Source organism: Hyla sarda, unplaced genomic scaffold (assembly GCF_029499605.1).
Source record: "Hyla sarda isolate aHylSar1 unplaced genomic scaffold, aHylSar1.hap1 scaffold_487, whole genome shotgun sequence".
NCBI classification, from domain to species: domain Eukaryota; kingdom Metazoa; phylum Chordata; class Amphibia; order Anura; family Hylidae; genus Hyla; species Hyla sarda.
In genome coordinates, this window is record NW_026610499.1 from 129,616 (window position 1) to 156,906 (window position 27,291).

The window sequence follows — 27,291 nt, forward strand, 5'->3', positions numbered from 1 at the left end:
GGTGGGAGTGGCTGGGTGGTTAGAGATTGTGGAGGTGGGAGGGGCTGGGGTGGTTAGAGATTGTGGAGGTGGGAGTGGCCTGGGTGGTTAGAGGTTCTGGAGGCGGGGCTAGGACAGTGGTGCGGCGGGGCCTCTCACCTCGGTATGTTTCATGCTCTCCTCCAGTTCACTGATCTGCCCCTGTATGAGGTGCTGACCGCCCAGGATGTGGCCGATGCTCTTACTGAGCTTATCCTGCAACCAGAGCAAAGGGATTACTGAGAGCGTGTGCACCGCCCATATATACACTGCCCATATATACACTGCCTATATATACACTGCCCATATATACACTGCCTATATATACACTGCCCATATACACACTGCCCATATATACACTGCCTATATATACCGACCCCATATATACACTGCCTATATATACCGACCATATATACACTGCCCATATATACACTGCCTATATATACACTGCCCATATATACCGACCATATATACACTGCCCATATATACCGACCATATATACACTGCCTATATATACACTGCCTATATATACACCGCCCATATATACACCGCCTATATATACACCGCCCATATATACACTGCCCATATATACCGACCATATATACACTGCCTATATATACACTGCCTATATATACACCGCCCATATATACACCGCCCATATATACACCGCCCATATATACACTGCCCATATATACACTGCCCATATATACCGACCATATATACACTGCCTATATATACACTGCCCATATATACCGACCATATATACACCGCCCTTATATACACTGCCCATATATACCGACCATATATACACCGCCCTTATATACACTGCCCATATATACCGACCATATATACACTGCCTATATATACACTGCCCATATATACACTGCCCATATATACACTGCCCATATATACCGACCATATATACACTGCCCATATATACACTGCCTATATATACACTGCCCATATATACACTGCCCATATATACACTGCCCATATATACACTGCCCATATATACACTGCCCATATATACACTGCCTATATATACACTGCCCATATATACACTGCCCATATATACACTGCCTATATATACACTGCCCATATATACCGACCATATATACACTGCCCATATATACACTGCCCATATATACACTGCCCATATATACCGACCATATGTACACTGCCCATATTTACACTGCCCATATATACACTGCCCATATATACACTGCCCATATATACACTGCCTATATATACACTGCCCATATATACCGACCATATATACACTGCCCATATATACCGACCATATATACACTGCCCATATATACACTGCCCATATATACCGACCATATATACACCGCCCATATATACACTGCCCATATATACACTGCCCATATATACCGACCATATATACACTGCCTATATATACACTGCCCATATATACCGACCATATATACACTGCCCATATATACACTGCCCATATATACCGACCATATATACACTGCCCATATATACCGACCATATATACACTGCCCATATATATACACTGCCCATATATACCGACCATATATACACTGCCTATATATACACTGCCCATATATACACTGCCTATATATACACCGCCTATATATACACCGCCCATATATACACTGCCCATATATACCGACCATATATACACTGCCTATATATACACTGCCCATATATACACTGCCCATATATACCGACCATATATACACTGCCCATATATACCGACCATATATACACTGCCCATATATACACTGCCCATATATACACTGCCCATATATACCGACCATATATACACTGCCCATATATACCGACCATATATACACTGCCCATATATACACTGCCTATATATACCGACCATATATACACTGCCTATATATACACTGCCCATATATACCGACCATATATACACTGCCCATATATACCGACCATATATACACTGCCTATATATACACTGCCCATATATACCGACCATATATACACTGCCCATATATACACTGCCCATATATACACTGCCCATATATACCGACCATATATACACTGCCCATATATACCGACCATATATACACTGCCCATATATACACTGCCTATATATACCGACCATATATACACTGCCTATATATACCGCCCATATGTACACTGCCCATATATACCGACCATATATACACCGCCCATATATACACTGCCTATATATACACCACCTATATATACACTGCCCATATATACCGACCATATATACACTGCCCATATATACCGACCATATACACACTGCCTATATATACACTGCCCATATATACACCGCCCATATATACACTGCCCATATATACACTGCCCATATATACACTGCCCATATATACACTGCCCATATATGCCGACCATATATACACTGCCCATATATACCGACCATATATACACTGCCCATATATACACTGCCCATATATACCGACCATATATACACTGCCTATATATACCGCCCATATGTACACTGCCTATATATACACTGCCTATATATACCGCCCATATGTACACTGCCTATATATACACTGCCCATATATACCGACCATATATACACTGCCTATATATACACCACCTATATATACACTGCCCATATATACCGACCATATATACACTGCCCATATATACCGACCATATATACACTGCCTATATATACACTGCCCATATATACACCGGTCATATATACCGACCATATACACTGCCCATATATACACTGCCCATATATACACTGCCTATATATACACCACCTATATATACACTGCCCATATATACCGACCATATATACACTGCCCATATATACACTGCCCATATATACACCGGTCATATATACCGACCATATACACTGCCCATATATACACTGCCCATATATACACTGCCTATATATACACTGCCCATATATACACTGCCCATATATACACTGCCTATATATACACTGCCCATATATACACTGCCCATATATACCGACCATATATACACTGCCTATATATACACTGCCCATATATACCGACCATATATACACTGCCTATATATACACTGCTCATATATACACCGGTCATATACACTGCCCATATATACACTGCCCATATACACTGCCCATATATACACCGACCATATACACTGCCCATATATACCCCATATACACTGCCCATATATACACCGACCATATATACTGCCCATATATACACCGGCCATATATACACTGCCCATATATACACGCCGACCATATATAACCGACCATATATACACCGGCCATATATACACCGCCATATACCCCTATCAGCCATAATATTAGAAACCATTAGAAATATCATTAAGCTCCCCTGGCGCTGTGTCCCCCCGAGGCCCGGACCCCATAACCCTGTGCTGAGTCCCCCGAGGCCCGGACCCCATAACCCTGTGCTTTTTCCCCCGAGGCCCGGACCCCATAACCCTGTGCTGTGTCCCCCGAGGCCCGGACCCCATAGCCCTGTGCTGTGTCCCGAGGCCCGGACCCCATAGCCCTGTGCTGTGTCCCCCCGAGGCCCGGACCCCATAACCCTGTGCTGAGTCCCCCGAGGCCCGGACCCCATTACCCTGTGCTGTTTCCCCCGAGGCCCGGACCCCATAGCCCTGTGCTGTGTCCCCCGAGGCCCGGACCCCATAGCCCTGTGCTGTGTCCCCCGAGGCCCGGACCCCATAGCCCTGTGCTGTGTCCCCCGAGGTCCGGACCCCATAGCCCTGTGCTGTGTCCCCCGAGGCCCAGACCCCATAGCCCTGTGATGTGACCCCCCCCGAGGCCCGGACCCCATAGCCCTGTGCTGTGTCCCCCGAGGCCCGGACCCCATAGCCCTGTGCTGTGTCCCCCGAGGCCCGGACCCCATAACCCTGTGCTGTTTCCCCCGAGGCCCGGACCCCATAGCCCTGTGCTGTGTCCCCCGAGGCCCGGACCCCATAACCCTGTGCTGTGTCCCCCCGAGGCCCGGACCCCATAGCCCTGTGCTGTGTCCCCCGAGGCCCGGACCCCATAGCCCTGTGCTGTGTCCCCCGAGGCCCGGACCCCATAGCCCTGTGCTGTGTCCCCCGAGGCCCGGACCCCATAGCCCTGTGCTGTGTCCCCCGAGGTCCGGACCCCATAGCCCTGTGCTGTGTCCCCCGAGGCCCGGACCCCATAGCCCTGTGCTGTGTCCCCCGAGGTCCGGACCCCATAGCCCTGTGCTGTGTCCCCCGAGGCCCAGACCCCATAGCCCTGTGATGTGACCCCCCCCGAGGCCCGGACCCCATAGCCCTGTGATGTGACCCCCCCCCCGAGGCCCGGACCCCATAGCCCTGTGCTGTGTCCCCCGAGGCCCGGACCCCATAGCCCTGTGCTGTGTCCCCCGAGGCCCGGACCCCATAGCCCTGTGCTGTTTCCCCCGAGGCCCGGACCCCATAGCCCTGTGCTGTGTCCCCCGAGGCCCGGACCCCATAGCCCTGTGCTGTGTCCCCCGAGGCCCGGACCCCATAACCCTGTGCTGTGTCCCCCGAGGCCCGGACCCCATAGCCCTGTGCTGTGTCCCCCGAGGCCCGGACCCCATAACCCTGTGCTGTGTCCCCCAAGGCCCGGACCCCATAGCCCTGTGCTGTGTCCCCCGAGGCCCAGACCCCATAGCCCTGTGCTGTGTCCCCCGAGGCCCGGACCCCATAGCCCTGTGCTGTGTCCCCCGAGGTCCGGACCCCATAGCCCTGTGCTGTGTCCCCCGAGGCCCGGACCCCATAGTCCTGTGCTGTGTCCCCCGAGGCTTGGACCCCATAGCCCTGTGCTGTGTCCCCCGAGGCCCGGACCCCATAGCCCTGTGCTGTTTCCCCCGAGGCCCGGACCCCATAGTCCTGTGCTGTGTCCCCCGAGGTCCGGACCCCATAGTCCTGTGCTGTTTCCCCCGAGGCCCAGACCCCATAGCCCTGTGCTGTGTCCCCCGAGGCTTGGACCCCATAGTCCTGTGCTGTGTCCCCCGAGGCCCGGACCCCATAGTCCTGATCCCGTAAGGTTTGCGCTGTGGTCTCCATGGACTTGTTCCTTCAGCAGATCCCACAGATGATCGGTCAGATAAGATCTGGATGAAGAGTCATCACCTCCATCTCAGTCCCCCCCATTATCCTACTGCCAATAGGGGATCCACTGCCATTACGGGGTCCTGCTGCAATAAGGAGGTCCTCTGCCAATAGGAGGTCCCATAAATGCCCTGTGTGATCTGAGTGCTCTGCGGGGCCCCATACATGTCCTGTGTGATCTGAGTGCTCTGCGGGGCCCCATACATGTCCTGTGTGATCTGAGTGCTCTGCGGGGCCCCATACATGTCCTGTGTGATCTGAGTGCTCTGCGGGGCCCCATACATGTCCTGTATGATCTGAGCGCTCTGCGGGGCCCCATACATGTCCTGTGTGATCTGAGTGCTCTGCGGGGCCCCATACATGTCCTGTGTGATCTGAGCGCTCTGCGGGGCCCCATACATGTCCTGTGTGATCTGAGCGCTCTGCGGGGCCCCATACATGTCCTGTATGATCTGAGCGCTCTGCGGGGCCCCATACATGTCCTGTGTGATCTGAGTGCTCTGCGGGGCCCCATACATGTCCTGTGTGATCTGAGTGCTCTGCGGGGCCCCATACATGTCCTGTGTGATCTGAGCGCTCTGCGGGGCCCCATACATGTCCTGTGTGATCTGAGCGCTCTGCAGGGCCCCATACATGTCCTGTATGATCTGAGCGCTCTGCGGGGCCCCATACATGTCCTGTGTGATCTGAGTGCTCTGCGGGGCCCCATACATGTCCTGTGTGATCTGAGCGCTCTGCGGGGCCCCATACATGTCCTGTGTGATCTGAGCGCTCTGCGGGGCCCCATACATGTCCTGTGTGATCTGAGTGCTCTGCGGGGCCCCATACATGTCCTGTATGATCTGAGCGCTCTGCGGGGCCCCATACATGTCCTGTGTGATCTGAGTGCTCTGCGGGGCCCCATACATGTCCTGTATGATCTGAGCGCTCTGCGGGGCCCCATACATGTCCTGTGTGATCTGAGCGCTCTGCGGGGCCCCATACATGTCCTGTGTGATCTGAGCGCTCTGCGGGGCCCCATACATGTCCTGTATGATCTGAGCGCTCTGCGGGGCCCCATACATGTCCTGTGTGATCTGAGTGCTCTGCGGGGCCCCATACATGTCCTGTGTGATCTGAGTGCTCTACGGGGCCCCATACATGTCCTGTGTGATCTGAGCGCTCTGCGGGGCCCCATACATGTCCTGTGTGATCTGAGCGCTCTGCAGGGCCCCATACATGTCCTGTATGATCTGAGCGCTCTGCGGGGCCCCATACATGTCCTGTGTGATCTGAGTGCTCTGCGGGGCCCCATACATGTCCTGTATGATCTGAGCGCTCTGCGGGGCCCCATACATGTCCTGTGTGATCTGAGCGCTCTGCAGGGCCCCATACATGTCCTGTGTGATCTGAGCGCTCTGCAGGGCCCCATACATGTCCTGTGTGATCTGAGCGCTCTGCGGGGCCCCATACATGTCCTGTGTGATCTGAGCGCTCTGCGGGGCCCCATACATGTCCTGTGTGGTCTGAGCGCTCTGCGGGGCCCCATACATGTCCTGTGTGATCTGAGTGCTCTGCGGGGCCCCATACATGTCCTGTGTGATCTGAGCGCTCTGCGGGGCCCCATACATGTCCTGTGTGATCTGAGCGCTCTGCGGGGCCCCATACATGTCCTGTGTGATCTGAGTGCTCTGCGGGGCCCCATACACAGTGGTGACCCCCAGCATCCTCTCTGTGGTCTCTTCTATCAGGACTGATGGTGTCTTGTTGGGTTGTGTCTCCATCTAGTGGTGGTTTGTGAATGACACCACAGAACTATAACCCACATACTAAAATACTTGGAGGGTCCCCCTGGATCTATATGAAACAGTCACATGGGGAAGTCTCTGGGCCCCTCACCTTTAGGGCCTGGTAGGCGCTGATGATTGGCGTGATCTTGTGCCCACTGTGTGTCCGCCGCACTCGACAGATCTGACACACCAACCGCTGGCACGTCTTACAGTAAAGAGTCACCTCCTCCTTGTGATCCGGACACATCAGACCCTGTGGAGACATCGCAAGAGGTCAGGGGGTCCGATCACACGTCAGACGGTCAGGGGGTCCGATCACACGTCAGACGGTCAGGGGGTCCGATCACACGTCAGACGGTCAGGGGGTCCGATCACACGTCAGACGGTCAGGGTCCGATCACACGTCAGACGGTCAGGGTCCGATCACACGTCAGACGGTCAGGGTCCGATCACACGTCAGACGGTCAGGGTCCGATCACACGTCAGACGGTCAGGGTCCGATCACACGTCAGACGGTCAGGGTCCGATCACACGTCAGACGGTCAGGGTCCGATCACAAGTCAGACGGTCAGGGGGTCCGATCACACGTCAGACGGTCAGGGTCCGATCACACGTCAGACGGTCAGGGTCCGATCACACGTCAGACGGTCAGGGGGTCCGATCACACGTCAGACGGTCAGGGTCCGATCACACGTCAGACGGTCAGGGTCCGATCACACGTCAGACGGTCAGGGTCCGATCACACGTCAGACGGTCAGGGTCCGATCACACGTCAGACGGTCAGGGACCGATCACAAGTCAGACGGTCAGGGGGTCCGATCACACGTCAGACGGTCAGGGGGTCCGATCACACGTCAGACGGTCAGGGGATTCGATCACACGTCAGACGGTCAGGGGATTCGATCACACGTCAGACGGTCAGGGACCGATCACACGTCAGACGGTCAGGGACCGATCACATGTCAGACGGTCAGGGTCCGATCACACGTCAGACGGTCAGGGGATTCGATCACACGTCAGACGGTCAGGGACCGATCACACGTCAGAGTCCGATCACATGTCAGACGGTCAGGGTCCGATCACACGTCAGACGGTCAGGGTCCGATCACACGTCAGACGGTCAGGGACCGATCACACGTCAGACGGTCAGGGTCCGATCACACGTCAGACGGTCAGGGGATTCGATCACACGTCAGACGGTCAGGGGATTCGATCACACGTCAGACGGTCAGGGGGTCCGATCACACGTCAGACGGTCAGGGTCCGATCACACGTCAGACGGTCAGGGGGTCCGATCACACGTCAGACGGTCAGGGGATTCGATCACACGTCAGACGGTCAGGGACCGATCACACGTCAGACGGTCAGGGGATTCGATCACACGTCAGAAGGTCAGGGTCCGATCACACGTCAGACGGTCAGGGTCCGATCACACGTCAGACGGTCAGGGTCCGATCACACGTCAGACGGTCAGGGTTCGATCACACGTCAGACGGTCAGGGGGTCCGATCACACGTCAGACGGTCAGGGACCGATCACAAGTCAGACGGTCAGGGGGTCCGATCACACGTCAGACGGTCAGGGTCCGATCACACGTCAGACGGTCAGGGTCCGATCACACGTCAGACGGTCAGGGTCCGATCACACGTCAGACGGTCAGGGACCGATCACACGTCAGACGGTCAGGGTCCGATCACACGTCAGACGGTCAGGGGATTCGATCACACGTCAGACGGTCAGGGGATTCGATCACACGTCAGACGGTCAGGGTCCGATCACACGTCAGACGGTCAGGGTCCGATCACACGTCAGACGGTCAGGGACCGATCACACGTCAGACGGTCAGGGACCGATCACACGTCAGACGGTCAGGGGATTCGATCACACGTCAGACGGTCAGGGGATTCGATCACACGTCAGACGGTCAGGGGATTCGATCACACGTCAGACGGTCAGGGGATTCGATCACACGTCAGACGGTCAGGGACCGATCACACGTCAGACGGTCAGGGTCCGATCACACGTCAGACGGTCAGGGTCCGATCACACGTCAGACGGTCAGGGGATTCGATCACACGTCAGACGGTCAGGGACCGATCACACGTCAGACGGTCAGGGTCCGATCACACGTCAGACGGTCAGGGTCCGATCACACGTCAGACGGTCAGGGTCCGATCACACGTCAGACGGTCAGGGTCCGATCACAGTTTGGGGTCTCCCAGGGTTTAGAGTTTCACCAGCTATGGGGGTCTCACCTTGGGTTTGAAGGTGAGGGTTGGGGGTGTGGGCTCGTGCTGGGCCTTCTGGGTGCCCCAGGGATGGTAGAGTTTGAAGCACTCATTGCAGAAGCTGGCCCGGCACTCTGTGCAGCCCTTGCTGGCCTCCTGCTGTGGTGGTTTACAGAACTGGCACATAATGGCGGAGCTGATGTTCACCGTCTGACGATATCGCTCCACCACTCGCTCCAATGTCAGGTTTCGGAAAAGGTTCCCCAAGCCCCTCTCCCCAAGGTCCACATCATGCCGACAGGGGGGACACGGGAAGAGGACGCTGGGTGTGTGAGCAGTACAGCGCTTCCTGCCCGGGTATGTGCCGAAACCTGCCGGAGAGAAAAGCTCTACTACTGAACTAAGAAAGGGTTAATGAGGGCCCCTAAAATCTCACAATTCTGGTGTACACCCTCAAAAACACAAAAAATAACGATAAATTAAACTTATGTGATGTAAGGAAGATCTATCGAAGTGATGACAATAATTCATCGAAAGGAGAAGACTGTATAGTATACAGCCATTGTATATGTGACTGGGGCCGGCAGTTTAGACATATAGTATACAGTCATTGTGTAGGTGATTGGGGGGGTGTAGTGTAGACATATAGTATACAGTCATTGTGTAGGTGACTGGGGCCAGCAGTGTAGACATATAGTAAACAGTCATTGTGTATGTGATTGGGGGGTGCAGTGTAGACATATAGTATACAGCCATTGTATATGTGACTGGGGCCGGCAGTTTAGACATATAGTATACAGTCATTGTGTAGGTGATTGGGGGGGGTGTAGTGTAGACATAGTATACAATCATTGTGTAGGTGATTGGGGGGGGGGTGTAGTGTAGACATATAGTATACAGTCATTGTGTATGTGACTGGGGCCGGCTGTATACTATATGTCTACACTGCCGGCCCCAGTCACATACACAATGACTGTATACTATATGTCTACACTGCCCCCCCCCCCCCACAGTCACATACACAATGACTGTATAATATATGTTTACACTGACGGCCCCAGTCACATACACAATGACTATACCATATGTCTACACTGCTGACCCCAATCACATACACAATGACTGTATACTATATGTCTACACTGCTGGCCCCAATTACATAAACAATGACTGTATACTATATGTCTACACTGCACTTCCCCCTCCCCCAGTCACATACACAATGACTGTATACTATATGTCTACACTGCCGGCCCCAGTCATATACACAATGACTGTATACTATATGTCTACACTGCCGGCCCCAGTCATATACACAATGACTGTATACTATATGTCTACACTGCTGACCCCTATTACATACACAATGACTGTATACTATATGTCTACACTGCTGGCCCCAATTACATAAACAATGACTGTATACTATATGTCTACACTGCACTTCCCCCTCCCCCAGTCACATACACAATGACTGTATACTATATTTCTACACTGCCGGCCCCAATCACATACACAACGACTGTATACTATATATCTATAGTGCACCTCCCCAATCACATACACAATGACTATACTATATCTCTACACTGCCGGCCCCAATCACATACACAATGACTGTATACTATATGTCTACACTGCCGGCCCCAGTCATATACACAATGACTGTATACTATATGTCTACACTGCCGGCCCCAGTCACATACACAATGACTGTATACTATATGTCTACACTGCCGGCCCCAGTCATATACACAATGACTGTATACTATATGTCTACACTGCCGGCCCCAGTCACATACACAATGACTGTATACTATATGTCTACACTGCCGGCCCCAGTCACATACACAATGACTGTATACTATATCCATATAGTAGAGAAGAAAGTACAGGCAACTCACCACGTTGTAGTAACTTCGTGTTTATTACTGGGACATGCAGGTAAAGCGGCTCCACGCCACACCGGGATGCCGAACACTAGTGCGTTAACCGATGACAGCTGTTTCTTTCCGTTCAGGAACTTCAACAGATCGTCTCCATTCACCTGTGCACGTGACTATATATCTCCTCCTTCATTTGTGACGTCGTGCCGAGGTGGGCGGAGTTTCAATCTTACAAATAGATTTACCAATATTAAATTTATAGAAAAATTACTTATAAAACATTTCATGATTGTATATAAGTGAAAATAGCCTATCTGCTGTGGTAAAAAACTGTTTAAAACAAAACTATTAAAAACAGAACTATTTGTAACCAAACCGATGTTTAGAGGAAGACTCCCATATCTATTCTATCGTTTAACCCTCTCATGTCTTGAGCTCCCGTTCTCAATATCCAACGGGCTTCTATTTCTCTTAATTTTTTCACATTGTCTTGATCTGGTTTTATTTGGACTTTTTCTGTGCCTAAGAATTTTATGTTTTTGATGTTTCCTGCGTGTTCAGAGACCACGTGTTCTATCAGTCGCGGTGAACCTTTTTTTGTCACTATAGAGTGCATGTGTTCTCTGAACCTAATATTCATGGGTCTGATTGTACTGCCTATGTAAAATCTCATACATTCACATACGATTGCATATATCACATTTTTGGATCTACGACACATGAAATCTGTTATTTCTCTAGTAATGCCCCCTATGTTTATACTGTTGCCAGTTATAAAATGGTGGCACCAGTTACAGTTTCCACATTTTTTATTTCCTCTGATTATTGATTTATTTAACCAATTTTCTTCTGTTGTTCTTTTTTCCGTCATTTTACTTTTTACTAGTTCATCTTTTAAGTTTTTTGTTCGCTTGAACGCTATCATGGGTTTTTCAATTTTTATTTTACCAAGAATCTGATCTCTTTCTATTAAATGCCAATTCGTGTATATAGATCTTTTTATTAATTCATGCATAGGACTATATTTAAATGTAAATGTAAACCTCTCTTTCTTTATATCCTCAGCTTTTATTCTAGTGTGTTTTCTGTGTCTCCTATTTTTTAATAGTGTATTTCTGTCAATTCTTTTTACTCTTTCTAGTGTATTTTTTAGTATTTGAGGTGGATATCCCCTATCTTCTAACCGTTGTATCAGTTCATCGGCCTGTGTATTAAATGACTCTTCTGTACTATTTATTTGTCTCAATCTGAGTAATTGTCAGTATGGTATTGCTTCTTTCGTGTGGGAAGGATGGTAGCTTTTGTAATGTAGTAAGGTATTGCTTGCGGTTTCTTTTCTGTAACCTATTGTAGCGAGTGTTTTGTTTTGTTTTTTTATAAGAACGTCCAGGAATTCTAGTTCTGTATTGCTATATTTTGAGGTGAAAGCCATATTCATTTGGTTATTGTTGAGATACTCAACGAATCTCTCAAAGTCTTTAGGAGAACCCTTTCAGAGCATGAACACGTCGTCTACAAAACGTGAATAGTGTCCAATATGCTCTAGGAAGGGATTATCACCTGTGAAGACATATTTTTCCTCAAAAATTGCAAGGTACAGGTTAGCTAGTGTGCATGAGACCGGGGTCCCCATTGCGGTCCCACCCCTTTGGGCGTACCATTGTTCCCCAAATTGGAAGACGTTATTTTTCAAAATAAACTCTATTGATTCGCAGACGAAGTTTACAAAATCTTTGGATTTTCCTGTCCGTATTAGGATTTCTCTGATGCAATCGACGGCCAGCCCCTGTGGTATTCGAGTATACAAACTTTCCACGTCAATTGAAGAACATTGAAGAATATGAAAAAGTATCAAAAGAACTAAGCCAAGCAAAAAGTGAGCTGCGTTTAAGACAACCAGAAGAAAAATACAATGAGTTCATGAAAAAAACCGAAAAGAAATTAATAACTCTGCAAAAAACTATTAAAGAAATAAAAAGAGATAAATTCCTTAGAGATCGCATAGACTATGAGTCAGATAATGTATTCCTACACGGAAAAATAAATCCGAAGGGAAGAAAAACCTCATATCAAAAAAAGAAAAGACAGATAAATAAAAATGAATAAAAAAATAAAAAAACCTCAGACTTTTGGACAACGGACGGAAACACCAGTTCGTCAGAAGAGAGTGTGAACAATAGCAACGAGCTGTCAAAAAACGAGAAGGAAAAAAACAAGAAAACAGCAAGAAAAAAAATCAGAAGAGGAAGAGGAGGAGGAGGAGGAAAGAAATCCCAAAAAACTAACAAAACGGAAGAGAGTCACCTGGCAGTCATAAAAAGAGAAGAAGAAAAAGAAAAAAGAGGAGAAGTTCCATCAACTGTAACAATGGACAGAATAATGAAGAAAGATTAACACAAAAGGACATTGTTTCTATAAATAAAAATACACCAGCAGTAGTAAATCTGTCCAGTCTGGTACTTAAAGAGGACACTATAAAACTCCTCTCAAGAGGACTGAATTTTTGTCTAGTTGAAGACTTTAATATGGAAGATTTTGAAATAGATCTCTTCAGAGCCATAAGAAAATTAAATTTAAAAAGGTTCTTTGCTAATAAAACAAATGCAGAGAAGGAAGGTAGTCAAAGAGAAGGAGAGATCCCAGTAACAGTAGGACCTCTAGGTTTCAATATTCTTAGAGATTCAGTAGGTAGCGAAAGGGAATGTCTGTTTGCATTAACAGAGTTGCTAGGGGAGAATACCGGGGAACCCGATGAAACACCCACAGAGGTCGAAGTACAAAGTTTTAGAGGAGGGAATGGCTCCACGTTTTCTCCTCCTATACAACCGGGAGGGAACCTGGAGCTATTCCAACAAAAAGTGCTCGACGATTTAAAAGCACAGATATATCCAAAAGATACAGCTAACTTAACAGTAGCAGAACAAAAAGCATTAACATGGTTAAAAAAACAAAAGGATAAAATAACGATAAAAAGAGCAGATAAGGGTGGAAATACCGTAATCATGAACACAATAGATTACTTAAAGGAAGCACATCGCCAACTAGATGACACAAGGACATTTGAGAAATTAAAAGCCAGTCCTATGAAAAAAACTTAAATCACAGCTACAAACTTTACTTAGAAAACAGGTAGAGAGAGGAATTCTGTCAGATAAAATGGCAGAGAAGCTATTTCCACTAAACCCCAAAAATGCTACATGGTACATCGTACCGAAAATACATAAGACTATGGTCTCCCCTCCAGGGAGACCATAGTCTCTGGGGTAGGTTCACTGACAGAATCCCTCTCTGCATATACCGACTGGTTGTTACGGCCATTGCTGGCTGATGTGCCATCCCTAGTAAAAGACATGGATGATTTCCTTGGTGCACTCGACGGCATCTCCAGTGTGGAAGGTTATCTCCTAACGTCAATTGATGTGGAAAGTCTGTATACTCGAATACCACAGGGGCTGGCCGTCGATTGCATCAGAGAAATCCTAATACGGACAGGAAAATCCAAAGATTTTGTAAACTTCGTCTGCGAATCAATAGAGTTTATTTTGAAAAATAACGTCTTCCAATTTGGGGAACAATGGTACGCCCAAAGGGGTGGGACCGCAATGGGGACCCCGGTCTCATGCACACTAGCTAGCCTGTACCTTGCGATTTTTGAGGAAAAATATGTCTTCACAGGTGATAATCCCTTCCTAGAGCATATTGGACACTATTCACGTTTTGTAGACGACGTGTTCATGCTCTGAAAGGGTTCTCCTAAAGAGATTCGTTGAGTATCTCAACAATAACCAAATGAATATGGCTTTCACCTCAAAATATAGCAATACAGAACTAAAATTCCTGGACGTTCTTATAAAAAAACAAAACAACACACTCGCTACAATAGGTTACAGAAAAGAAACCGCAAGCAATACCTTACTACATTACAAAAGCTACCATCCTTCCCACACGAAAGAAGCAATACCATACTGACAATTACTCAGATTGAGACAAATAAATAGTACAGAAGAGTCATTTAACACACAGGCCGATGAACTGATACAACGGTTAGAAGATAGGGGATATCCACCTCAAATACTAAAAAATACACTAGAAAGAGTAAAAAGAATTGACAGAAATACACTATTAAAAAATAGGAGACACAGAAAACACACTAAAATAAAAGCTGAGGATATAAAGAAAGAGAGGTTTACATTTACATTTAAATATAGTCCTATGCATGAATTAATAAAAAGATCTATATACACGAATTGGCATTTAATAGAAAGAGATCAGATTCTTGGTAAAATAAAAATAGAAAAACCCATGATAGCGTTCAAGCGAACAAAAAACTTAAAAGATGAACTAGTAAAAAGTAAAATGACGGAAAAAAGAACAACAGAAGAAAACTGGCTAAATAAATCAATAATCAGAGGAAATAAAAAATGTGGAAACTGTAACTGGTGCCACCATTTTATAACTGGCAACAGTATAAACATAGGGGGCATTACTAGAGAAATAACAGATTTCATGTGTCGTAGATCCAAAAATGTGATATATGCAATCGTATGTGAATGTATGAGATTTTACATAGGCAGTACAATCAGACCCATGAATATCAGATTCAGAGAACACATGCACTCTATAGTGACAAAAAAAGGTTCACCGCGACTGATAGAACACGTGGTCTCTGAACACGCAGGAAACATCAAAAACATAAAATTCTTAGGCACAGAAAAAGTCCAAATAAAACCAGATCAAGACAATGTGAAAAAATTAAGAGAAATAGAAGCCCGTTGGATATTGAGAACGGGAGCTCAAGACATGAGGGGGTTAAACGATAGAATAGATATGGGAGTCTTCCTCTAAACATCGGTTTGGTTACAAATAGTTCTGTTTTTAATAGTTTTGTTTTAAACAGTTTTTTACCACAGCAGATAGGCTATTTTCACTTATATACAATCATGAAATGTTTTATAAGTAATTTTTCTATAAATTTAATATTGGTAAATCTATTTGTAAGATTGAAACTCCGCCCACCTCGGCACGACGTCACAAATGAAGGAGGAGATATATAGTCACGTGCACAGGTGAATGGAGACGATCTGTTGAAGTTCCTGAACGGAAAGAAACAGCTGTCATCGGTTAACGCACTAGTGTTCGGCATCCCGGTGTGGCGTGGAGCCGCTTTACCTGCATGTCCCAGTAATAAACACGAAGTTACTACAACGTGGTGAGTTGCCTGTACTTTCTTCTCTACTATATGGATTTGTATTCACCTCGTTACTACTATAGTACATGAGCACCACCACACGAAGATACGCTGCTAGCTAGAGTGTGAACATAGACCATACAAGGGAGAGCACAGAGGGAGAGCAGTGCCAGCACTTCACTTTCTGTTTTGCAGCACTGTATACTATATGTCTAGACTGCCGGCCCCAGTCATATACACAATGACTGTATACTATATGTCTACACTGCCGGCCCCAGTCATATACACAATGACTGTATACTATATGTCTAGACTGCCCGCCCCAGTCATATACACAATGACTGTATACTATATGTCTACACTGCCGGCCCCAGTCATATACACAATGACTGTATACTATATGTCTAGACTGCCGGCCCCAGTCATATACACAATGACTGTATACTATATGTCTACACTGCCGGCCCCAGTCATATACACAATGACTGTATACTATATGTCTACACTGCCGGCCCCAGTCATATACACAATGACTGTATACTATATGTCTACACTGCCGGCCCCAGTCATATACACAATGAGTGTATGCTGTATGTCACAGAACCCCGCTGTGATGTTACAATGTATCAGCCTTATATATCAGGTTACCTGATTTCACCAGCCGCTCCTGCTTGGGCACCAGTCTCCTGCCCATCCGTGGGCTCCGTGTGGAGGGGGAGGATGCCGGGGAGTTGGGCTCGGAGTTGGGGTCACAAACGTAACCCCTCTGCAGCAGGATCTCACTGGCACAGATCTGGCAAACGTTGTGCCGACACGGCAGGATGACCGGGTGCTTGTACATGTCCTTACACACTGGACACAAGAGCTCACGCTCCATGTTCTTCATACTGGTCTGTAATGACAGGAAGAAAATTAACCATGGTCCCGCCCCCTTATATCTGCCCTGTGTATAATATACAGATATCTGCCCTGTGTATAATATACAGATATCTGCCCAGTGTATAATATACAGCCATCAGCCCAGTGTATAATATACAGATATCAGCCGAGTGTATAATATACAGATATCAGCCCAGTGTATAATATACAGATATCAGCCCAGTGTATAATATACAGATATCAGCCCAGTGTATAATATACAGATATCAGCCCAGTGTATAATATACAGCCATCAGCCCAGTGTATAATATACAGATATCTGCCCAGTGTATAATATACAGCCATCAGCCCAGTGTATAATATACAGATATCAGCCCAGTGTATAATATACAGATATCAGCCCAGTGTATAATATACAGATATCAGCCCACTGTATAATATACAGATATCAGCCGAGTGTATAATATACAGATATCAGCCCAGTGTATAATATACAGATATCAGCCCAGTGTATAATATACAGATATCAGCCGAGTGTATAATATACAGATATCAGCCCAGTGTATAATATACAGATATCAGCCCAGTGTATAATATACAGATATCAGCCCAGTGTATAATATACAGCCATCAGCCCAGTGTATAATATACAGATATCAGCCCAGTGTATAATATACAGATATCTGCCCTGTGTATAATATACAGATATCAGCCCAGTGTATAATATACAGATATCAGCCCAGTGTATAATATACAGATATCAGCCCAGTGTATAATATACAGATATCTGCCCTGTGTATAATATACAGATATCAGCCGAGTGTATAATATACAGATATCAGCCCAGTGTATAATATACAGATATCAGCCCAGTGTATAATATACAGATATCAGCCCAGTGTATAATATACAGATATCAGCCCAGTGTATAATATACAGATATCAGCCCAGTGTATAATATACAGATATCAGCCCAGTGTATAATATACAGATATCAGCCCAGTGTATAATATACAGATATCAGCCCAGTGTATAATATACAGATATCAGCCCAGTGTATAATATACAGATATCAGCCCAGTGTATAATATACAGCCATCAGCCCAGTGTATAATATACAGATATCTGCCCTGTGTATAATATACAGATATCAGCCCAGTGTATAATATACAGCCATCAGCCCAGTGTATAATATACAGATATCAGCCCAGTGTATAATATACAGCCATCAGCCCAGTGTATAATATACAGCCATCAGCCCAGTGTATAATATACAGATATCTGCCCTGTGTATAATATACAGATATCAGCCCAGTGTATAATATACAGCCATCAGCCCAGTGTATAATATACAGATATCTGCCCAGTGTATAATATACAGATATATGCCCTGTGTATAATATACAGATATCAGCCCAGTGTATAATATACAGATATCAGCCCAGTGTATAATATACAGCCATCAGCCCAGTGTATAATATACAGATATCAGCCCAGTGTATAATATACAGATATCAGCCCAGTGTATAATATACAGCCATCAGCCCAGTGTATAATATACAGCCATCAGCCCAGTGTATAATATACAGATATCAGCCCAGTGTATAATATACAGCCATCAGCCCAGTGTATAATATACAGATATCAGCCCAGTGTATAATATACAGATATCTGCCCTGTGTATAATATACAGATATCAGCCCAGTGTATAATATACAGCCATCAGCCCAGTGTATAATATACAGATATCAGCCCAGTGTATAATATACAGCCATCAGCCCAGTGTATAATATACAGATATCAGCCCAGTGTATAATATACAGATATCAGCCCAGTGTATAATATACAGATATCTGCCCTGTGTATAATATACAGATATCAGCCCAGTGTATAATATACAGCCATCAGCCCAGTGTATAATATACAGCCATCAGCCCAGTGTATAATATACAGATATCAGCCCAGTGTATAATATACAGCCATCAGCCCAGTGTATAATATACAGCCATCAGCCCAGTGTATAATATACAGATATCAGCCCAGTGTATAATATGCAGATATCAGCCCAGTGTATAATATACAGCCATCAGCCCAGTGTATAATATACAGATATCAGCCCAGTGTATAATATACAGCCATCAGCCCAGTGTATAATATACAGATATCAGCCCAGTGTATAATATACAGATATCAGCCCAGTGTATAATATACAGATATCAGCCCAGTGTATAATATACAGCCATCAGCCCAGTGTATAATATACAGATATCAGCCCAGTGTATAATATACAGATATCAGCCCAGTGTATAATATACAGATATCAGCCCAGTGTATAATATACAGCCATCAGCCCAGTGTATAATATACAGATATCAGCCCAGTGTATAATATACAGATATCAGCCCAGTGTATAATATACAGATATCAGCCCAGTGTATAATATACAGCCATCAGCCCAGTGTATAATATACAGCCATCAGCCCAGTGTATAATATACAGATATCTGCCCAGTGTATAATATACAGATATCTGCCCAGTGTATAATATACAGCCATCAGCCCAGTGTATAATATACAGATATCAGCCCAGCGTATAATATACAGCCATCAGCCCAGTGTATAATATACAGATATCAGCCCAGTGTATAATATACAGCCATCAGCCCAGTGTATAATATACAGATATCTGCCCAGTGTATAATATACAGATATCTGCCCAGTGTATAATATACAGATATCAGCCCAGTGTATAATATACAGATATCAGCCCAGTGTATAATATACAGATATCAGCCCAGTGTATAATATACAGATATCAGCCCAGTGTATAATATACAGATATCGGCCCAGTGTATAATATACAGCCATCAGCCCAGTGTATAATATACAGATATCAGCCCAGTGTATAATATACAGCCATCAGCCCAGTGTATAATATACAGCCATCAGCCCAGTGTATAATATACAGATATCAGCCCAGTGTATAATATACAGATATCAGCCCAGTGTATAATATACAGATATCAGCCCAGTGTATAATATACAGATATCGGCCCAGTGTATAATATACAGATATCAGCCCAGTGTATAATATACAGCCATCAGCCCAGTGTATAATATACAGCCATCAGCCCAGTGTATAATATACAGCCATCAGCCCAGTGTATAATATACAGCCATCAGCCCAGTGTATAATATACAGCCATCAGCCCAGTGTATAATATACAGCCATCAGCCCAGTGTATAATATACAGATATCAGCCCAGTGTATAATATACAGATATCAGCCCAGTGTATAATATACAGATATCAGCCCAGTGTATAATATACAGATATCAGCCCAGTGTATAATATACAGATATCAGCCCAGTGTATAATATACAGATATCAGCCCAGTGTATAATATACACATATCAGCCCAGTGTATAATATACAGCAATCAGCCCAGTGTATAATATACAGCCATCAGCCCAGTGTATAATATACAGCCATCAGCCCAGTGTATAATATACACCCATCTGCCCAGTGTATAATATACAGATATCAGCCCAGTGTATAATATACAGCCATCTGCCCAGTGTATAATATACAGATATCTGCCCTGTGTATAATATACAGATATCTGCCCTGTGTATAATATACAGATATCTGCCCAGTGTATAATATACAGATATCAGCCCAGTGTATAATATACAGATATCAGCCCATGTATAATATACAGATATCAGCCCAGCGTATAATATACAGATATCAGCCCAGTGTATAATATACAGATATCAGCCCAGTGTATAATATACAGCCATCAGCCCAGTGTATAATATACAGATATCTGCCCAGTGTATAATATACAGATATCTGCCCAGTGTATAATATACAGATATCAGCCCTGTGTATAATATACAGATATCAGCCCAGTGTATAATATACAGATATCAGCCCAGTGTATAATATACAGCCATCAGCCCAGTGTATAATATACAGATATCAGCCCAGTGTATAATATACAGCCATCAGCCCAGTGTATAATATACAGATATCTGCCCAGTGTATAATATACAGCCATCAGCCCAGTGTATAATATACAGATATCAGCCCAGTGTATAATATACAGATATCGGCCCAGTGTATAATATACAGCCATCAGCCCAGTGTATAATTTACAGATATCAGCCCAGTGTATAATATACAGATATCAGCCCAGTGTATAATATACAGATATTTGCCCAGTGTATAATATACAGCCATCAGCCCAGTGTATAATATACAGCCATCAGCCCAGTGTATAATATACAGATATCAGCCCAGTGTATAATATACAGATATCAGCCCAGTGTATAATATACAGATATCAGCCCAGTGTATAATATACAGATATCAGCCTAGTGTATAATATACAGATATCAGCCCAGTGTATAATATACAGCCATCAGCCCAGTGTATAATATACAGATATCAGCCCAGTGTATAATATACAGATATCTGCCCAGTGTATAATATGCAGATATCAGCCCAGTGTATAATATACAGATATCAGCCCAGTGTATAATATGCAGATATATGCCCAGTGTATAATATACAGCCATCAGCCCAGTGTATAATATACAGCCATCAGCCCAGTGTATAATATACAGATATCAGCCCAGTGTATAATATACAGATATCAGCCCAGTGTATAATATACAGCCATCAGCCCAGTGTATAATATACAGCCATCAGCCCAGTGTATAATATACAGCCATCTGCCCAGTGTATACTATACAGATATTAGCCTAGTGTATAATATACAGCCATCTGCCCAGTGTATAATATACAGATATCAGCCCAGTGTATAATATACAGCCATCAGCCCAGTGTATAATATACAGCCATCAGCCCAGTGTATAATATACAGATATCAGCCCAGTGTATAATATACAGATATCAGCCCAGTGTATAATATACAGATATCGGCCCAGTGTATAATATACAGCCATCAGCCCAGTGTATAATATACAGATATCAGCCCAGTGTATAATATACAGCCATCTGCCCAGTGTATAATATACAGATATCTGCCCTGTGTATAATATACAGATATCTGCCCTGTGTATAATATACAGATATCTGCCCAGTGTATAATATACAGATATCAGCCCAGTGTATAATATACAGATATCAGCCCATGTATAATATACAGATATCAGCCCAGCGTATAATATACAGATATCAGCCCAGTGTATAATATACAGATATCAGCCCAGTGTATAATATACAGCCATCAGCCCAGTGTATAATATACAGATATCTGCCCAGTGTATAATATACAGATATCTGCCCAGTGTATAATATACAGATATCAGCCCAGTGTATAATATACAGATATCAGCCCAGTGTATAATATACAGATATCAGCCCAGTGTATAATATACAGCCATCAGCCCAGTGTATAATATACAGATATCAGCCCAGTGTATAATATACAGATATCAGCCCAGTGTATAATATACAGATATCGGCCCAGTGTATAATATACAGCCATCAGCCCAGTGTATAATATACAGATATTAGCCCAGTGTATAATATACAGATATCAGCCCAGTGTATAATATACAGCCATCAGCCCAGTGTATAATATACAGATATCAGCCCAGTGTATAATATACAGATATCAGCCCAGTGTATAATATACAGATATTTGCCCAGTGTATAATATACAGCCATCAGCCCAGTGTATAATATACAGCCATCAGCCCAGTGTATAATATACAGCCATCAGCCCAGTGTATAATATACAGATATCAGCCCAGTGTATGATATACAGATATCAGCCCAGTGTATAATATACAGATATCAGCCCAGTGTATAATATACAGCCATCAGCCCAGTGTATAATATACAGATATCAGCCCAGTGTATAATATACAGATATCTGCCCAGTGTATAATATGCAGATATCAGCCCAGTGTATAATATACAGATATCAGCCCAGTGTATAATATACAGATATCTGCCCTGTGTATAATATACAGCCATCAGCCCAGTGTATAATATACAGATATCAGCCCAGTGTATAATATACAGATATCAGCCCAGTGTATAATATACAGATATCAGCCCAGTGTATAATATACAGATATCTGCCCTGTGTATAATATACAGCCATCAGCCCAGTGTATAATATACAGCCATCAGCCCAGTGTATAATATACAGCCATCAGCCCAGTGTATAATATACAGATATCAGCCCAGTGTATAATATACAGATATCAGCCCAGTGTATAATATACAGCCATCAGCCCAGTGTATAATATACAGATATCAGCCCAGTGTATAATATACAGATATCAGCCCAGTGTATAATATACAGCCATCAGCCCAGTGTATAATATACAGATATCAGCCCAGTGTATAATATACAGATATCAGCCCAGTGTATAATATACAGATATTTGCCCAGTGTATAATATACAGCCATCAGCCCAGTGTATAATATACAGCCATCAGCCCAGTGTATAATATACAGCCATCAGCCCAGTGTATAATATACAGATATCAGCCCAGTGTATAATATACAGATATCAGCCCAGTGTATAATATACAGATATCAGCCCAGTGTATAATATACAGCCATCAGCCCAGTGTATAATATACAGATATCAGCCCAGTGTATAATATACAGATATCTGCCCAGTGTATAATATGCAGATATCAGCCCAGTGTATAATATACAGATATCAGCCCAGTGTATAATATACAGATATCTGCCCTGTGTATAATATACAGCCATCAGCCCAGTGTATAATATACAGATATCAGCCCAGTGTATAATATACAGATATCAGCCCAGTGTATAATATACAGATATCAGCCCAGTGTATAATATACAGATATCTGCCCTGTGTATAATATACAGCCATCAGCCCAGTGTATAATATACAGCCATCAGCCCAGTGTATAATATACAGCCATCTGCCCAGTGTATAATATACAGATATCAGCCCAGTGTATAATATACAGATATCAGCCCAGTGTATAATATACAGCCATCAGCCCAGTGTATAATATACAGATATCAGCCCAGTGTATAATATACAGATATCAGCCCAGTGTATAATATACAGCCATCAGCCCAGTGTATAATATACAGATATCAGCCCAGTGTATAATATACAGATATCAGCCCAGTGTATAATATACAGATATCAGCCGAGTGTATAATATACAGATATCAGCCCAGTGTATAATATACAGATATCAGCCGAGTGTATAATATACAGATATCAACCCAGTGTATAATATACAGATATCAGCCCAGTGTATAATATACAGATATCAGCCCAGTGTATAATATACAGATATCAGCCCAGTGTATAATATACAGATATCAACCCAGTGTATAATATACAGATATCTGCCCAGTGTATAATATGCAGATATCAGCCCAGTGTATAATATACAGATATCAGCCCAGTGTATAATATACAGATATCAGCCCAGTGTATAATATACAGATATCTGCCCTGTGTATAATATACAGCCATCAGCCCAGTGTATAATATACAGCCATCAGCCCAGTGTATAATATACAGCCATCTGCCCAGTGTATAATATACAGATATCAGCCCAGTGTATAATATACAGATATCAGCCCAGTGTATAATATACAGCCATCAGCCCAGTGTATAATATACAGATATCAGCCCAGCGTATAATATACAGATATCAGCCCAGTGTATAATATACAGATATCTGCCCAGTGTATAATATACAGCCATCAGCCCAGTGTATAATATACAGATATCAGCCCAGTGTATAATATACAGATATCAGCCCAGTGTATAATATACAGATATCAGCCCAGTGTATAATATACAGATATCAGCCCAGTGTATAATATACAACCATCAGCCCAGTGTATAATATACAGATATCAGCCCTGTGTATAATATACAGATATCTGCCCAGTGTATAATATACAGATATCAGCCCAGTGTATAATATACAGCCATCAGCCCAGTGTATAATATACAGATATCAGCCCAGTGTATAATATACAGATATCAGCCCAGTGTATAATATACAGATATCTGCCCAGTGTATAATATACAGATATCAGCCCAGTGTATAATATACAGATATCTGCCCAGTGTATAATATACAGATATCAGCCCAGTGTATAATATACAGCCATCAGCCCAGTGTATAATATACAGATATCAGCCCAGTGTATAATATACAGATATCTGCCCAGTGTATAATATACAGATATCAGCCCAGTGTATAATATACAGATATCAGCCCAGTGTATAATATACAGATATCAGCCCAGTGTATAATATACAGATATCAGCCCAGTGTATAATATACAGATATCAGCCCAGTGTATAATATACAGATATCAGCCCAGTGTATAATATACAGATATCAGCCCAGTGTATAATATACAGATATCAGCCCAGTGTATAATATACAGATATCAGCCCAGTGTATAATATACAGATATCAGCCCAGTGTATAATATACAGATATCAGCCCAGTGTATAATATACAGATATCAGCCCAGTGTATAATATACAGATATCAGCCCAGTGTATAATATACAGATATCAGCCCAGTGTATAATATACAGATATCTGCCCAGTGTATAATATACAGATATCAGCCCAGTGTATAATATACAGATATCAGCCCAGTGTATAATATACAGATATCAGCCCAGTGTATAATATACAGATATCAGCCCAGTGTATAATATACAGCCATCAGCCCAGTGTATAATATAAAGCCATCAGCCCAGTGTATAATATACAGCCATCAGCCCAGTGTATAATATACAGCCATCAGCCCAGTGTATAATATACAGATATCAGCCCAGTGTATAATATACAGATATCAGCCCAGTGTACAATATACAGATATCTGCCCAGTGTATAATATACAGCCATCAGCCCAGTGTATAATATACAGATATCAGCCCAGTGTATAATATAAAGCCATCAGCCCAGTGTATAATATACAGCCATCAGCCCAGTGTATAATATAAAGCCATCAGCCCAGTGTATAATATACAGCCATCAGCCCAGTGTATAATATACAGATATCAGCCCAGTGTACAATATACAGATATCAGCCCAGTGTATAATATACAGATATCAGCCCAGTGTATAATATACAGATATCAGCCCAGTGTATAATATACAGATATCAGCCCAGTGTATAATATACAGATATGTGCCCAGTGTATAATATACAGATATCAGCCCAGTGTATAATATACAGATATCAGCCCAGTGTATAATATACAGATATCAGCCCAGTGTATAATATACAGATATCAGCCCAGTGTATAATATACAGATATCAGCCCAGTGTATAATATACAGATATCTGCCCAGTGTATAATATACAGATATCAGCCCAGTGTATAATATACAGCCATCAGCCCAGTGTATAATATACAGATATCAGCCCAGTGTATAATATACAGATATCAGCCCAGTGTATAATATACAGATATTAGCCCAGTGTATAATATACAGATATCAGCCCAGTGTATAATATACAGCCATCAGCCCAGTGTATAATATACAGATATCAGCCCAGTGTATAATATACAGATATTAGCCCAGTGTATAATATACAGATATCAGCCCAGTGTATAATATACAGATATCAGCCCAGTGTATAATATACAGACATCAGCCCAGTGTATAATATACAGCCATCAGCCCAGTGTATAATATACAGATATCTGCCCAGTGTATAATATACAGATATCAGCCCAGTGTATAATATACAGATATCAGCCCAGTGTATAATATACAGATATCAGCCCAGTGTATAATATACAGATATCAGCCCAGTGTATAATATACAGATATCAGCCCAGTGTATAATATACAGATATCAGCCCAGTGTATAATATACAGATATCAGCCCAGTGTATAATATACAGATATCAGCCCAGTGTATAATATACAGATATCAGCCCAGTGTATAATATACAGATATCAGCCCAGTGTATAATATACAGCCATCAGCCCAGTGTATAATATACAGATATCAGCCCAGTGTATAATATACAGATATCTGCCCAGTGTATAATATACAGCCATCAGCCCAGTGTATAATATACAGCCATCAGCCCAGTGTATAATATACAGATATCAGCCCAGTGTATAATATACAGCCATCAGCCCAGTGTATAATATACAGATATCAGCCCAGTGTATAATATACAGATAT

At 43.7% G+C, this 27,291-nt stretch overlaps 1 protein-coding gene across 5 annotated transcripts in view; it reads right to left on the bottom strand.

The window, feature by feature from the left end:
• The window catches only part of TRIM46 (tripartite motif containing 46), a 77,520-nt gene that overhangs the window by 21,139 nt on the left and 29,090 nt on the right, over window positions 1-27,291 (bottom strand). For all 5 annotated transcript variants that reach the window (XM_056553929.1, XM_056553930.1, XM_056553931.1 and 2 more), the window contains exons 2-5: window positions 16,838-17,081; window positions 9,143-9,486; window positions 6,997-7,140; window positions 139-234 (exon numbers count right to left, since the gene is read on the bottom strand). In XM_056553929.1, coding sequence (XP_056409904.1) covers window positions 139-234; window positions 6,997-7,140; window positions 9,143-9,486; window positions 16,838-17,081 — 828 coding nt within the window. The remainder of the gene's footprint in view (window positions 1-138; window positions 235-6,996; window positions 7,141-9,142; window positions 9,487-16,837; window positions 17,082-27,291) is intronic.